At 34.0% G+C, this 16742-nt stretch overlaps 1 protein-coding gene across 1 annotated transcript in view; it reads left to right on the top strand.

The window, feature by feature from the left end:
- Nucleotides 1–15406, top strand: part of LOC141298330 (uncharacterized) — an 18580-nt gene extending 3174 nt beyond the window's left edge. The window contains exons 3-10 of the mRNA XM_073828831.1: nucleotides 5–181; nucleotides 2999–3091; nucleotides 3399–3491; nucleotides 3776–3868; nucleotides 4486–4578; nucleotides 9107–9188; nucleotides 9329–9435; nucleotides 12994–15406. Of these exons, the coding sequence (XP_073684932.1) occupies nucleotides 5–181; nucleotides 2999–3091; nucleotides 3399–3491; nucleotides 3776–3868; nucleotides 4486–4578; nucleotides 9107–9188; nucleotides 9329–9435; nucleotides 12994–13191 (936 nt within the window). The 3' untranslated portion in view covers nucleotides 13192–15406. The remainder of the gene's footprint in view (nucleotides 1–4; nucleotides 182–2998; nucleotides 3092–3398; nucleotides 3492–3775; nucleotides 3869–4485; nucleotides 4579–9106; nucleotides 9189–9328; nucleotides 9436–12993) is intronic.
- The last annotated feature ends 1336 nt before the right edge of the window (nucleotides 15407–16742 follow it).

The following is a 16742-nucleotide window of genomic DNA, read 5'->3' as shown; positions in this document are numbered from 1 at the left end:
CAAGCCTCCAAGCACAGGAAATGAAATCAAGAAGGTCGCAGTGATTCGCTCGACCCCTAAATCTCCGAAGAACCGTTCACCCACATCACTGTCGGCCGCTGCCCCCCTCCCTGATCTGAAGAACGTACGAGCCAAAATCGGCTCCACTGACAACTTAAAGCACCAGCCTGGAGGCGGCCGGGTATTTCATCTTGAGCTCACTTTAATGCTCTGTTTGCAGTTAGTAGGGATGATGCTAAATTCTCACAATACAATTATATCGCCAAATGAACTTGAAATTCACAATACAATATTTATTGCGATACTTAAAAAAAAAAAGACAAATAAAGACTTGGGAAAAATTAAAATGTACATTTTAAAGTAAATTATTCTATTTCATTCACTTTGAGAATTCAAAATTAAGAGCTCCAACCCATGTTCTTAACTACGAAAACTTAAGTCAGAAAAAAGTGAATTGACTGAACTTCTAAGGGGACTCAACTCTCTTTTTATTTGTGATATACTGTCTCAGTCTAAATTACATTCACACTAGTGTTTTAGGAAGCCAAACAAATTAGAATATAAAAATAATACTAACAACAATTTTATATTATTGTTATTCCTATGGCAGTAATAACCATATATGTGACCCTGGACCACAAAACCAGTCTTAAGTCGCTGGGGTATATTTGTAGCAATAGCCAAAAATACATTGCATGGGTCAAAATTTTTGATTTTTCTTTTATGCCAAAAATCATTAGGAAATTAAGTAAAGATCATGTTCCATGAAGATTTTTTGTAAAATTCCTACTGTAAATATATCAAAATGTAATTTTTGATTTGTAAAATGCATTGTTAAGAACCTAATTTGGACAACTTTAAAGGTGATTTTCTCAGTATTTTGATATTTTTGCACCCTCAGATTCCTGATTTTCAAATAGATGTATCTCGGTCAAATATTGTCCTATCCTAACAAACTATGCATCAATAGAAAGCTTATTTATTGAGCTTTCATATGATGTATAAATCTCAGTTTTGTAAAATTTTACCTTATGACTGGTTTTGTGGTCCAGGGTCACATATTGTAAAAAAAAAAAAAAAAAAACTAATGAAAATAGTTATTTCATAGGTATATTATTTTTGGACTCGTTGTAACATTACCCATTTAAACTACTAGCTGTCTGCAATTTATACTGTACTTTTTAGCTTTTATTTTGACGGAAAACTCAGGCTTCAGTGAAAACAGGTTTACAAAAACACATCTAACTGCAAATCTAGTGACATGCTGTAATCATCTGCCACAAAAATAAAGCATAACTGGTGGTCGTTGCATTCCCAAACACGCCATAAACTAAATACAGCCAATAAATGAGTGCACTGCATTGACTGCATTACAGTGCAACTGAGCTGTTCTGAGGCACGGAAAACACTGGATCACGAGCTGATCATCTGAAAGAAGCCAAAAACAGACTTGATAAAGGGATTAAGCCATACTGTGCTTTCGTTTTTGTTTCATCTGACAGATAATGTGCCAAAGCATAATGGCCCAAAACACAACTTTAAAGACCTTTTAAGTTAGAAGTTTTATATATTTTAAAAAACTACACTTTTTGCCCGGAAGACCTATAGTTTCATATCGTCATGTGACCACGATAATATTAAAGGTTGTATCAGCGATTTCTAGCCTAAAACATAAAGTGTCAATTTCAGCTGACCTTTCTTCACGATCCGCTCGCTGCCTGCCCCATAAATTGTCTGTGAAAAAAACGCGTCTCTCTGGTCAGCCTAGGGTCCGAGATATGCCAAAAAAACAACCTTTCCACAGATAAACAAACAGTGTTCCAACCAATCAGCGTCAGGGGTTTGGTGTTGTGGACTTTCCTACTGGTGCTGGGATGTGAGGGAGGCGGAGTGAAAGTCCACAACACCAAACCCCTGACGCTGATTGGTTGGAACACTGTTTGTTTATCTGTGGAAAGGTTGGTAGTGCCGATTGTTTTTTTGGCATATCTCGGACCCTAGGCTGACCAGAGAGACACGTTTTTTTCACAGACAATTTATGGGGCAGGCAGCGAGCGGATCGTGAAGAAAGGTCAGCTGAATTTGACACTTTATGTTTCAGGCTAGAAATCGCTGATACAACCTTTAAGACAGTTTTGCTATAGCGATACCACAATATTGATAATACCGTTACATCCCTAGCAGTTAGGGTTTTGCAGTTCAAAGTATATAATATTGTTTTTTTTTTAAAAGCCCTAAACAAACAGGTAGCTTCTTAAGATTTAAGGCGAGACACTGCAGGTGAATGGGGTAAAAAAAAATAACTAATAGTTATCACCTTACTTATCTAGTTGATTGATTACATTGATTATTGTAAAAAAAAAAAAGTGTATTACAAGTTTTCTAAAATGTTAGGTCTAAATATGAAAATGAGGCATTATTTAATGAAATATGTGTTAATTTGCAAGTCAGTTTTAAAATTCTTGTTTAATTTTTTTTTACATATTAGAGTCAAATGTTTTTTTACAGAGTGAATTTTGGGTATCTCATTTTGTCACTCCATAATTCTCAATAAACTTAGAACAGACAGAAAACAATATATTTTTTACACTTTTTTGGGGAATAAAATGTTGTATAAAATCAAGCTAATTACATATGAACAAATCCCTCAGTAAAAACCTTCAGGATATAGACTGGAATAAAACTGCAAAGTTTGGTGTGTGTAAGTGCTATTGAAGTGGAGATTTATGGCTCCATGTAGGAGAAAAAAAATATTGAAAAAAATAGATAAAGTGTGCTATAGTATAAAAGAAACACTTAACAGTGTTTTTTGGATGTTTTCTTTTCACTAGTGTGAAAAAACACTTTATGGAAAACCAAAAAGGCCAAAATCTTAAACTTGACAGGTGTATGAAAAAAATGTTTTGCCTGCAGTGTCTCCCCTTAAGTATAATCAGATTGGCTGTACAAGTAATTTAATCTAAAATTAGTTCACTCTCCCAATGTTTTCCTTTCACAGGTACAAATTCTTGATCAGAAGGTGGATTTCAGTAGTGTTCAGTCTAAGTGTGGCTCCAAAGCCAATCTCAAGCATGTACCAGGAGGTGGAAATGTGAGTAACTCTGGAATGAATCCAACACATACAATATGTTCCTTTATTACCACCAAACTATATTTGTCATTGGCTGTCTCAGCATTATCAGTAAACTGTCACTGTTTGTCAAATATTAGCTGCACGGTGAGAATTGACTAATATACTCTCTCTAGGTATTGTAATGGTTACACTTCCCCAAGAATGGTAACTATCTGTTTTGGGAAAGCACTTATGAATATGTCTTTATGCTTCATGAGCATCAGGGAACGTTTACCATTTTGCCATTTTTTCTTCATGAAAACTTCAGAACGTTTGCTTTAAACAGGTGCAAGTTTTTGATCAGATGTTGGACTTTAGTAATGTCCCTTCTAGGTGTGGCTCCAAAGACAATATCAAACATACACCCGGAGGTGGCAATGTAAGTTACGTCGGGGTAAAAAAAATCATCCAGACCCGGTTCACTCCTAAATTTACCATTACTCTTTCATTCCTTACTACTGATAGATGGAAGTCAAGACTAATCAAACTCCCAGCATCCCTTACTGACTTGAGATGTTCCTCAGATGTTCCTCATGAAGTTCAAATACTGTGTAACATCAGATGTTAAGTAAACAGTACTTTTGAGGTTCTGTCAGTAGGTTTCTGTTTTGGTTTCACCCCAAAAGGTAATTCTTCTTTTCCTTGACCTCTGCACTTTTTCAGGTCAAAATTCTTGATCAGAAGGTGGACTTCAGTTCTGTCCAGTCAAAGTGTGGCTCCAAAGACAATATGAAACATGTGCCGGGAGGTGGCAATGTGAGTAACTATAGGATGAACTCAACACCCTCTGTCTTGGTTCTTCCTGGAGTTATGACCATTTGTGGAAACCTTGTAAAAAAGTTAAAGCTCTTAGTGTCACTAACTTCTTGTATTGATAATGAACTGTAAAAGAGGGTTTTTACAATTGTTGAGTCAGTTGTTCTACACTGAAAGTCAAGAGTGAGTGGGAGACATTCACATACTAATGACTCTTTCTCAGTGGCAGTTAATTGGAAAGATAACTCCTGCTCTTCCCAACTTGATTTTCCAGGTAAAAATACTGAATCAGAAGGTGGACTTTAGTAATGTCCAGTCAAAATGTGGCTCCAAAGACAATATCAAATACGTTCCAGGAGGTGGCAATGTGAGTAACTATAGGTTGAACTCAACACCTACAGTCTTGGTTCTTCCTGAAGTTATGACCATTTGTGGAAACCTTGGGATTAGCAATTTGGACACCCGTTCCATCTACCCTCTCTAGGTTACTTTCATGGTCTAAAAAGTCTTTCCTAATGATGACTTTCATCTGGTGGCTCTCTGGGTTCCTCTCTGGTCCTGAGTTAAAAAAAAATACAGATAACTCCTTCTCTTCTCCAAACTATTCACTCTTACAGGTTCAAATTCTTGATCAGAAGTTGGACTTAACTAGCGTGCAGGCTAGATGTGGTTCCAAAGATAATATCAAACATGTACCCGGAGGTGGAAAAGTGAGTAAACAGGGACCCGTTTGTTGATGTTAAACCAGAAATCATACTAAAGAGACTTCAATGGTAGGGATGCACTGATACTAATAAGCCAGTTATGGCCAATAACCAATAAATCACATTTGTCTTAATGAAGCAAAAATATAAAATCAGTGCCATTTTGGCATCGTAACATCATAATGCAATATATACAAAATGGAAAATTAAAGATGTTTAAAGATTAAATGTATTAGTATTTTAAAAACTAACTATCTAAATGTTATAATCTATTGCTCACTTAATCTAAATGTAAAAAGACAACTTAAATTTCACAATCAAATGGGTATAGTGTCAATATACTGTGTATTTCTGTTATATATTAATGCCAGGTAAATACTGATTCTGGTTTCTGGTTTCTTAGCTAGGATTATATGATCACTCACCCTCTACATTTGATAAAGTTTGTGTTTTTGTGGTGGTTTAGTAAACTTTTTAGCCTTAATTTGCATTTTTGTTAGCTTTTCATATTTTCTTTCACCCTATGATTTCCGCAATATGGAAAATTATTAATAATTATTAATAATAATAATAATAAATATACATGCTAATACTTAAAAACTACTACTAATTTTTTGCATTGATGTTATTAGCATTGCTGTTTTTGTTTTTTGCTGTTTTTGTGTTTTGTGTTCACCATGTTGTATGTTTTGCACTCCTAATAAAAAAAAAACAAAACAAAATGGTTTCATTAGGTTTCATATTAGTTGCTTGTAATTATACATTACTTACTGTTATTACTATACCAAATATGTAAACCTGTAATGTAACAAGGACACATCAAATAAAGCATTAACATGATTATTGTAAAAATAAATAAAATATGTGGAAAAAGTGGACGGAATCACGGAATCCAGGCATAAAAATGGAATTTACTGTATAACAAGGAATGTCATGGAATTTGCTATTTGAGTTTTGAATTACCAGAAAAATTATTTACCAGAATTTATTTACCAGATGTAATGTAAAATGTAAATAAACAACACAGTATTTCTGAAAAAGAAAGAAATAAAATAATTATTTTTTTTATTAAATCAATGAATGCTTTTGATTATTAAACTTTAATGAAATTATTCAAATGGAATCTAGAAAATGAATGGAAAACAGAATTTGGTAAAAAATAAAAGTGAATTTGAGACAAAATAAAACGTATTCCATAGGGCCTTCAAAATTAAAATTTTGTTAAAACTTTTAACAAATGGCTGGTAAATTATGTTTTAATTAAGCTTCACGATTTAAATCAATTCGCTTTCTGATTAATGTTTTTAATGTAGCCAATAAAGAGTCTGGAAAAAATTTTAATGTAAAAAACAGAATCCAAAAACATTAAAACAAAAAAACATAATTGAATTTGGGAAAAAATATTAATAATTCATTGTGAATCTTTATGTGACCCTGGACCACAAAACCCGTCATAAGGGTACATTTTTTGAGATGAGATTTATTTTTTTATTGAGATTTATACATCATCTGAAAGCTGATTAAATAAGCTTTCCATTATTTTCCAGGACAATATTTGGCCGAGATAAATAGTAATAACATGAAAGGATAAATCATAAAATGAATGTTGTAATTTGTTGAGTTGATATTCCATGCATAAAATCTAATAAAGAAACTTGAGGTATAATATTTGGCCGAGATACAACTATTTGAAAATCTGGAATCTGATGGTGCAAAATATACTGAGAAAGTCGCCTTTAAAGTTGTCGAAATGAAGTTCTTAACAAGGCATATTACTAATCAAAAATTAAGTTTTGATATATTTATGGTAGGAATTTTACAAAATATCTTCATGGAACATAATCTTTACTTAATATAATTAATGTAAAATTATTTTATTTTGTGGTCCAGGGTAGGAGCAATTACATTTTTGCTCAAAACAGAAACCTCCCATACTTCAATTTACCATATAATTATAAGACCAATTTTGACTTTGATTTTTAGGAAAGTCTTCTTACAAAAGCAGATGACCAGACCACCGCTAAAATCCAAACTCTTAATACCAACCGGCCTGTCATTAAGGCCAGTCAGTACACTCATTAAAAGTACCAGCGAGTGATCCATAGAGATCCTTATGCACTCAAGATGAGTCGCTCTCCTCTGCTGTTGAAGGACATCAGCTCTTTAGCACAGAGGGGTCTTGTTGTACCTCTCTGGTCAGCCGAGTGTTCTTTTGTGGTGAGCAATTGGCTAGAGCTGAGAGCTGACCTCACCCTAAAGACACTGAGGCCTTTTTGTACAGAAAAAAACCCAGCAGCTGTGGCTATGAGGTCATTGCTTCTATTTTTGGAAGCAGGGATGGTACACAATTGTACCGTTCTCATGTTGTATCCTCAATCTATAGTCTACACTGAAGAACAAACTTGCTTAGTAGACCGAAAACCACTGAAAATAATTAAAGGGTTATGGTTTATGATCCTTTGAGGTTAGATTAAATCGCTATAAATACAAATTGGTTTTAAAAATGATATTCTCAGAGACGACTAAACCACCAAGAGGGTGTTTTGCGTTCAAGCAACTGAGTTTACTGACCAGTTGCACTTTTGCAACTGTATGCCATTTGGTCACACTTTAATTTAGGGACCAATTCTCACTATTAACTATTAACTAGTTGTTGCCTCAACAAACTCCTAATTGGCTGCTTATTAAGGGAAGACACTGCAGGCAAAAACAGAGTTTTTTCATGCACCTGTCAAGTTTGAGATTTCAGGCTTTTTGGTTTTTCATAAAGTGTTTTTTCAGATTAGTGGAAAGAAAACATCCAAAAGACACTGTTGTTTATTTTATAGCACTTTATCTATTTGTGTCAATAGATTTTAATTACAATACATATTTTTAAAGGTCATTTTTTCAAAATAATTTTTTTCTTCAACGCTGAGCCATAAATCTCCACTTCAGCAGCACTTACAAACACCAAACGTTACATTTTTATTCCTGTCTATATCCTGAAGGTTTTTACAGAGGGATCTGTTCATACAGTGCCTTGCAAAAGTATTCATTTTTTTCACATTTTGTTTTGTTGCATCATTATGTTAAACTGCTTCAAATTAGTTTTTCCCCACATCAGTTTACACTCCATACACCATAATAATGACAAAGCAAAACCCAGATTTGCAAATTTTACAAATTTATTAAAAATAAAACACTGAAATAAGTACATTGCATAAGTATTCATACCCTTAACTCAGTACATAGTTGAAGCACCTTTACAGCCTCAAGCCTTTTTGGGTATGGTGTGACAAGCTTTGCACATCTGCATTTGGCAATTATCTGCCATTCTTTGCCTCACCTTTTCACCTCTCAAGCTCTGTCAGCTTGGATGGGGGCTGGCAGACATTTTCTAGAGTCCTAGTTGTTCCACTCGTCTTCCATTATGGATAATGGAGGCTACATGCTTCTGTGAACCTTCAATGCAGCAGATTTTTTTCTGAACTCTTCTCTAGATCATTGCCTTAACACAAGTCTGTCACTGAGCTCTACAGGCAGTTATCTTGACCTCAGGACTTTTGCTCTGATATGCATTTTCAGCTGTTAGACCTTTTCTGAGAGGTGTGTGCCTTTCTAAATCAGACTCATTCAAATGAATTTGCCACAGTTTAACTCCACTCGAAGTGTAGTAACATCTAGAAGCAATATGAATGCTCCTGAGCTAAATTTCGAGTGTCCCAGAAAAGGGTATGAATACTTATGCAACGGGATCTTTTCAGTTTTTTATTTTTAATAAATTTGCACAAATGTTAAAAACCTATTTTTTGCTTTGCCATTATGAGTAGGGAGTGTAGATTGATGTGGGAAAAAAGTAATTTAAAGTACTTTAACATAAGGCAACATAACAAACTGTGAAAAAAAATGAAAGGGTATGAATAAGTGCAAGGCACTGTATATAATTTTCTTGATTTTAGACATTTTATTTCCCCCCAAAAAAACTGTAAAAAAAAATATATCATTTTCTGAATTATGGAATGATAAAATTAGATACTCAAAATTCCTTCTATAAAAACTTTTGACTCTAATATGTCAACAAAAATTAAACAATAATTTTAAAACTTATTTCATCCATTTAGATTTTTGTACTAGAAATGTATGCAAATTAGCATGCATTTCATTAAATATGCCTCATTTGCATATTAAAACATTTGACAAAAGTTTGCAATTATCAATGTAATGTAAAGTGATAACTATTAGTTATTTTTTTTACCCTATTCGCCTGCAATGTCGCCTTAATAGTAAGGTGTTAAGTTTAGGTATAGGGTGGATTAAGGGATCTAATATGTGCTTTATCTTTGTGCTTTATCAGTAAAAATAAACAGCCAATATGCTAGTAACATGCATGTTTATAAATAACTAGTTAATACTGAGAATTGGTCCCTAAACTAAACTAATAGTTTTTTATCTTCCTTGTGTAAGTCTGTGAAAGTGTGTTTAGAAAGTTTTAAACAGATTTACCTGGAAACATAATAAACTTTTTTTTGCTTTTTTTTTTTGTTCTGAAAAGGTCCAAATCCTCCACAAAAAGATTGACCTGACCAATGTGCAGGCGAAGTGTGGCTCGAAAGACAACATTCGCCACAAACCAGGTAATCCTGCACAATTTTGGATACCTAAGACAACCACAGCTTAATCCTTGGACTTGATTTACTTCGAGTTTTGAATGCATGTAAATAAACAATGCATGTAATTTGGTTAAATCATGAGGAATTTCACCTGCTTTTCCAAGGTGGAGGAAACATTGAGATCAGATCTGAGAAGCTTGAATTCAAGGCTCAGTCAAAGGTCGGATCTATGGACAACATTAAACACGTACCTGGAGGCGGCAGCAGGAGGGTAAGACCACACGTCCTCCACTGATGCTCCAATTATTCACTCTCCGCCCTGAAATTAAATAAGAGCATTCATAAATCCTTATCATTTTACAACCAGATGTCTGTGTAAATCTGTCTCAGGTGCTCTCTAGGTTTGAATCATTTGGTGCTTTGAAAGATCAGGTTTTCAACAAATCCCTTGAACTCATTTCAACTCTTTAAAATCTCATCTCATTGTGCTTTGTTTGGATTCCGTGAGCTACAGAATGACTCTGACTTCAGAAATGTCTCTGCATATTAAAATGGGGTTTTAAAAAGATACAAGCATTACATACTTCATTTTAATTTGAATAATTATTTATTATTTTAAGTTAAGTTTTGTGTTGCCATCATTTTCCTTTCTGTTGAACCCATATCATTTTGTGTTTCTTTCTGTTTTGGTTGACCATGGTGTTCATTTCACCACCCATTGGCCACCCTGGGGTGCGTTTCTAGAGAGAGAAGGGGAGAGGGGCAGATGAGGGCTTCCTCACCCCAGACCCCTCTGATACCCCCACCCTCTCATCTGCCAGTATGTCCCCAGAGCCCATCCTCCTCAGCAACCCCCAGATAAAGATTGAGGACTCCAGTAAGTATTCAAAGAGGGGGAGAGATCCACATCAAACTGTCTAGCTCATTACTGTCATATATTTTGAGACACAACAGGGTAGAACTACTGTTTTAACTAATAGATAGGATCCTTCTTTCCCCAGCGGATTAATCACATCACATACACTACCAGTCAAAAGTTTTGGAACTGTTAGATTTGTAATTTCTGCTCACCAAGCCTGCATTTATTTGGGTCAAAGTACAGCAAAAACTGTACAATTTTGAAATATTTTTACTATTTAAAGTAATTTATTTTAAAATGTAATTTATTGCTGTGATCAAAGCTGAATTTTCAAGCATCATTACTCCAGTCTTTAGTGTCACATGACCCTTCAGAAATCATTCTAATATGCTGATTTGCTGTTCAAGAAACTTTTATTATTATTATCAATATAAAACAGGAGAGTACATTTCTGCAGGATTCTTTGATGAATAGAAAGATCCAAAGACCAGCATTTATTTGAAATACAAAGCTTTTGTAACATCATACACTACACTCTTAAAAGTAAAGGTTCTTTATTGGCATCAATGGTTAAACATCCATGGAAACTTTCAAATGCAGAAAAGGTTCTTTGTAGTTGAAAAAGGTTCTTTAGATTTAACAAATTATTTTAAGTTGACTCAACAAATAGTTTTTTACAGTGTATTTAAAACAGTAGAGTACATTTCAGCAGGATTCTTTGATGAATAGAAAGATCCAAAGACCAGCATTTATTTGAAATACAAAGCTTTTGTTACTTTACACTACACTCTTAAAAATAAAGGTTCTTTATTGGCATCAATGGTTAAACATCCATGGAACCTTTCAAATGCAGAAAAGGTTCTTTGTAGTTGAAAAAGGTTCTTTAGATTGTTGAAATGTTCTTCAAAATGGTTCTTTAGGGAACTGTTCACTAAAAGGTTCTTTAGGGAACCAAAAATAGTTCTTCTATGACTTCACTGCATACCATTCAAATCTTGGAGTCAGTCAGTATTTATTTATTAGGGAAATAAATTAAAGAAATGTGTACTTTTATTTAGCAAGGATGCTTTATATTGATCAAAAGTGATCATAAAGACATTTCTAATGTTACAAATGATTTCTATTTCAAATAAATGCTGATCTGAACGTTCTATTCATCAAAGAAAAAAACATGATAATACTAAATGTTTTTTGAAGAGCGCATCATAATATTAGAACGATTTCTGAAGGATCATGTGACTGGAGAAATTATGCTAAAAGTTCAGCTTTGAAATCACAGGAATAAATTACATTTTAAAATATACTCAAATAGAAAATGTTTTAAATAGCAAAAATATTTCAACAATGTACTGTTTTTGCTGTACTTTAAATTAATAAATGCAGGCTTGGTGAGCAGAAGAGACTTCTTTAAAAAACATTAAAAATCTTACTGCTCAAAAACCTTTGAATGGTAGTGTATTTTCATGTTGTTTCCTGGTATGATTTGGTAAACATTATTTGTAATATTACCAGATTTGGCAATATTACAAAATATGTATATATCTGACTCTAGTGTAGATAGATAAATTGCATATTGCTTAGAATTGTAATCTTGTAAAATGCATCTTGGGTGCCATCTTCTGGCACAGAGTGACAGGAAATCAACAACACAAAAGAGCAATTGATAAAAAAAATAGTCAGCTTGTTAAAAAAAATTCAAAAATAATTTTTTGTCTGCTTCTTTTTCCCTTTTAACACCATCTTACACCTTTTTATTGTTTGATAATTTAATGAATTATTTGTCCATTGATCATCGATTTTGAGTGTACTCAACACTTACTCTGGCTCTTAAACCAAATATACACTACCAGTTTTTAACAGTAAGATTTTAAACGTTTTTCTAAATAATACTCTTCTGCTCACCAAGCCTGCATTTATTTGATTCAAAATACAGCAAAAGCGGTAACATTGTGAGATATTTTTATTATTTAAAATAACTGCTTTCTATTTGTAATATTTTAAAATGTAATTTATGTTTGTGATCAAAGCAAAATTTTCAGTATCATTACTCCACTCTTCAGTCTCACGTGATTCCTCAGAAATCATTCAAATATGCTGATTTGCTGTTTTTATCAATATTTAAAACAGTTGAGTACATTTCTTTTCAAGATTTTTTGATGAATAGAAAGATCTAAAGACCAGCATTTATTTGAAATACAAGCTTTTGTAACATTATACACTACACTCTTAAAAATAAAGGTTCTTTATTGGCATCAATGATTCTGTGAAAAATCTTAAACATCCATGGAACCTTTCAAATGCAGAAAAAGTCGGAAAAAGGTTCTTGGTTCTTTAGATTATTTAAATGTTCTTCAAAATGGTTCTCTAAGGAACTGTTCACTGAAATGAATACTTTTATTTAGCAAGGATGCTTTATAGTGATCAAAAATGATGATAAATACATTTATAATGTTACAAAAGAATTCTATTTCAGATAAATGCTGTTCTTCTGAACTTTCTATTCACCAAAGAAACCTGAAAAAACAACAATAATAATAATAATGTTTTTCGAGCAGCAAATCAGAATATTAGATTTCTGAAGGATCATGTGAATGGAGTAATGCTGCTAAAAATTCAGCTTTGAAATCACAGAAATAAATTACATTTTAAAATGTATTCAAATAGAAATAAGTTATTTCAAATAGTAAAAATAAAAATAAAAAAAAACATTTAAAACCTTACTGTTTAAAAACCTTTGACTAATAGTGTACTCATCTAGGATCATTCAGTATTACAAACTTAAATACTTTTTAAGGGGTTTATGGAAAAAGCACCGTTACATTAGATTTTCAGTCGAGAATTCAGTTTTAATCTCCATCCAAGAATCTCAGGTCTGCTCTGATCCAACATAAACCAATGCTGGCTGCTCTCCATTTTTATCTCAGAGGTTTCACTCGCAGTCATTAGCTCATATCTATTTCCCTTTCCCAGATTGAGTCGCACAAACTGCTGTTCCGCGAGCAGGCCAAAGCGCGAACCGACCATGGCGCAGAAATCGTGTCTCTGGAGGAGTCGCCACACGGTCTAAGCACTGTCTCCTCTTCTGGCAGCATCAACATGGCAGACCCACCGCAGCTTTCCACCCTCGCTGACCAGGTGTCTGCATCGCTGGCCAAGCAGGGCTTGTGATTGGACCATACCGCCAGCAAAACCACACCCCCTCCCATTCTCTTCCACATACCTGATGGTATTCTAACCTCTCTCTGAAAGTCATTTTGTGGCCCAGAAAACAATGCCAAGTAACTTTTTTTTTTTTTTGTAATACTTAAGATTTGTTATAGGCCAACAAAGCTGTTTGAACTGTGAATCATGTATGAATTTGCCTCGTGTCCAAGGTGGGAATTTAACAATTGGAAATTTCCTCCAACCTCCCTCCCTTGACTAATATTTAGTAGCAAAAAATGACATCCATGTATGTTTTTTTTGTATGGCTTTTGTTGACCATTATATATTTCCTTAGACATGCCTCTTTTTTTTTTTTTTTTTTGGTGACTACTGGATTTAGGACAGAACCCATTTTCAGAGAGGATTGTTCTCATTTTTAAATCAGGTCAAATTTAGATCGAGATTATGAGTAAGTCGCTTAGCAGTGCTTAAATTAAAATTAGAGCGTTGTATCTTGACTTCGAGAAAGAAACGTAAAACCCCACGGTCCATCTTTGAAATGATTCGCAAGGCTTATGTGAAGCAAAACAGGTGCGTAACAGCTTTGTGTCAAAAGCTGAAAGCTGTTTAGCGTTCTTTAGTTCTGTTGGTCTGAGATTACACTCAATGTCTGAAATGATAATGAGATTCAGAGTGCTTCATAAGGAAACGTCTCTCGCAGTATTATTCTCTGGATGAATATGGGATGTTAATAATATGAAAACACTTTTTTTTTGTGCCTACTGGCAGTCTTAAATGATTGATTTAAATCAGTGCTTCATTGAAAATGCCTCTTCTGTTTTTCTTTGGTGTTCCTGGCAACTAACAGAACATTTAACTTGCATTTATGTTTTTTTAACATAAGCATAAAACAAAAATTGTATTGGTAACACTTTACAGTTTGTCAGCACGAGTTAATGCATTGAAATACTGAACAATTCTTTTACAGCATTGATTAATCTCGATAAACTAGATATACTAATGCATTTTAAACATTTAATTACTAACAAGGAACAATAGTAAATATACTAACCTAGATAAAAAAATGCTGTAACTTTGTTTGAGTTAAAATGCATTGACTAATGTTATCGTAAAGTGTTTTAAAAATCGTTTTATTAATGACAGGTTGCATGTGAGATATATTTAGTGCACCTGTAAACTTTCTCCATAATACTGCCAACAGTTCCTCTCGTTTCTCGCTATCACTTCCAGTATTAGCTGAGAAATAATTCATGAGATGAATTGCCAAACTGTTGTTCTTCAGGCACACACTGTATTATAAATTCGCCCACTACATTTACAATATCAAGAGTATTGTATTCTTCTCAAAAAGCGTCACTGGAGCACAAGCATGCTGTGAAACTTTGATCTGACCACATCATCCGCTTCCACTTTCTAGCTGTAAATGGTATTCTATTTGACTGAATGATGATGTAATGACCTCAGCCAATCATATGGCTTCAATTCTGTCCCCTGCACTACCGCAGAATGTTTAATGAGCTTGGAACCACTCCACACTATCTTTGCTCCTTGCATGCATTTCATGTGAGCAGCGTTGCCTCTTACACGCCTACTTGCGTATATCCCATACTCGCTGATATGCTTATTAGGAATCTATGTAGATAGTAGTGGAAAAAGAGCACTACTCAGACGGCGCCCCCTGTTTCTTTGTGTTGGAGATGGAGCCGTGTAACTACCATTAGATATTTAATGTATGTTTAATTGTATGTTTATGACTGTATGTTTATATGAGGACGAAGAGACTTCAAAAAAAAAAAAAAAAAAGAGCAGAAAAGTTCAGAAACCATGCCCGCGACATTTTAATCTGCATGCTGAGTTTTTACATGAATTGGCAACAAGTTTCTGAACGTTTTCTGACTAGAAAAGCTTGGATATTGGATAAGCTGTTTGTTACGATTGTGATGTTGTGTTGAGGGGGGAGGTGAGTGTTTAGCGGACGGGAAGAGGGAAAGAAAGGTCCTTTGGTTTAAATGTCTCACTCTAGAGCACACCTGCGACATGGTTCCAGGTGCAGTTTTGCCATCTTGTTGTCATTGACTCCATGCACCATTTTTGCAGTTGTAAATTTTAGCTTGGGAACTGTGGTTGTCAATATTGTTCGTGCGTTTTATTAATAACTGGTTTACAATGATTCTTGTTGATGTACATGTGAATTTGGAAATAAAGGATATTAAGCAAATGTCATGACGCTTTTGTTTTTATACTTCGGAAGAAAGAACTGACTTAAAAGGGATAGTTCACCAAAAAATGTACAGTGCCTTGCAAAAGTATTCATACCCCTTCATTTTTTTTCACATTTTGTTTTGTTGCAGCGTTATGCTAAACTGCTGTAAATTAGTTTTTCCCCACATCAATTTACACTCCATACACCATAATAATGACAAAGCAAAAACCAGATTTGCAAATTTTACAAATGTATTAAAAATAAAACACTGAAATAAGTACATTGCATAAGTATTCATACCCTTAACTCAGTACATAGTTGAAGCACCTTTACAGCCTCAAGTCTTTTTGAGTATGATGTGACAAGCTTTGCACATCTGCATTTGGCAATTATCTGCCATTCTTTGCCTCACCTTTTCACCTCTCAAGCTCTGTCAGCTTGGATGGGGGCTGGCAGACATTTTCTAGAGTCCTAGTTGTTCCAATCATCTTCCATTATGGATAATGGAGGCTACATGCTTCTGTGAACCTTCAATGCAGCAGATTTTTTTCTGAACTCTTCTCTAGATCATTGCCTTAACACAAGTCTGTCACTGAGCTCTACAGGCAGTTATCTTGACCTCAGGACTTGGTTTTTGCTCTGATATGCATTTTCAGCTGTTAGACCTTTTTTGAGAGGTGTGTGTCTTTCTAAATCAGACTCATTCAAATGAATTTGCCACAGTTTAACTCCACTCGAAGTGAAGTAACATCTAGAAGCAATATGAATGCACCTGAGCTAAATTTCGAGTGTCCCAGAAAAGGGTATGAATACTTATGCAACGGGACCTTTCAGTTTTTTATTTTTAATAAATTTGCACAAATGTTAAAAACCTATTTTTTGCATTGCCATTATGGAGTAGGGAGTGTAGATTGATGTGGGGAAAAAAATAATTTAAAGTAGGCAGCAACAACAAAATGTGAAAAAATGAAGGGGTATGAATAATTTCGCAAGGCACTGTATATTTTGTTTTCATTTACATTACGAGTTATAGTCACAACTCCGAGATATAAACTCACAAATCTGACTTTTTTTTCTCAGAATTGTGTGATATAAATTCGCAATCGTGAGTTACAGTTTCTCAGCATCACAAATTTACGTCTCACAATTGTGACTTTTTAAGTCAGGATATTAATATTAAGTCAGAATTTTGAGATATAAACTTGCAATTCTGAGAACATAGTCTTTTTTTCTCCTTAAAATTTGACTTTTTATATATATTTGGAGTTTATTTCTCACAATTCTAAAAAAAAAAAAAAGTCAGATTTCCGAGATATAAACTCACAATTGCGAGAGAAAAAAAATCTAAATT

This window comes from Garra rufa, chromosome 22 (assembly GCF_049309525.1).
Source record: "Garra rufa chromosome 22, GarRuf1.0, whole genome shotgun sequence".
Classification (NCBI taxonomy): domain Eukaryota; kingdom Metazoa; phylum Chordata; class Actinopteri; order Cypriniformes; family Cyprinidae; genus Garra; species Garra rufa.
Note: the sequence above shows the minus strand (reverse complement) of the source record. Positions and strands in the feature narration are given on the sequence as shown.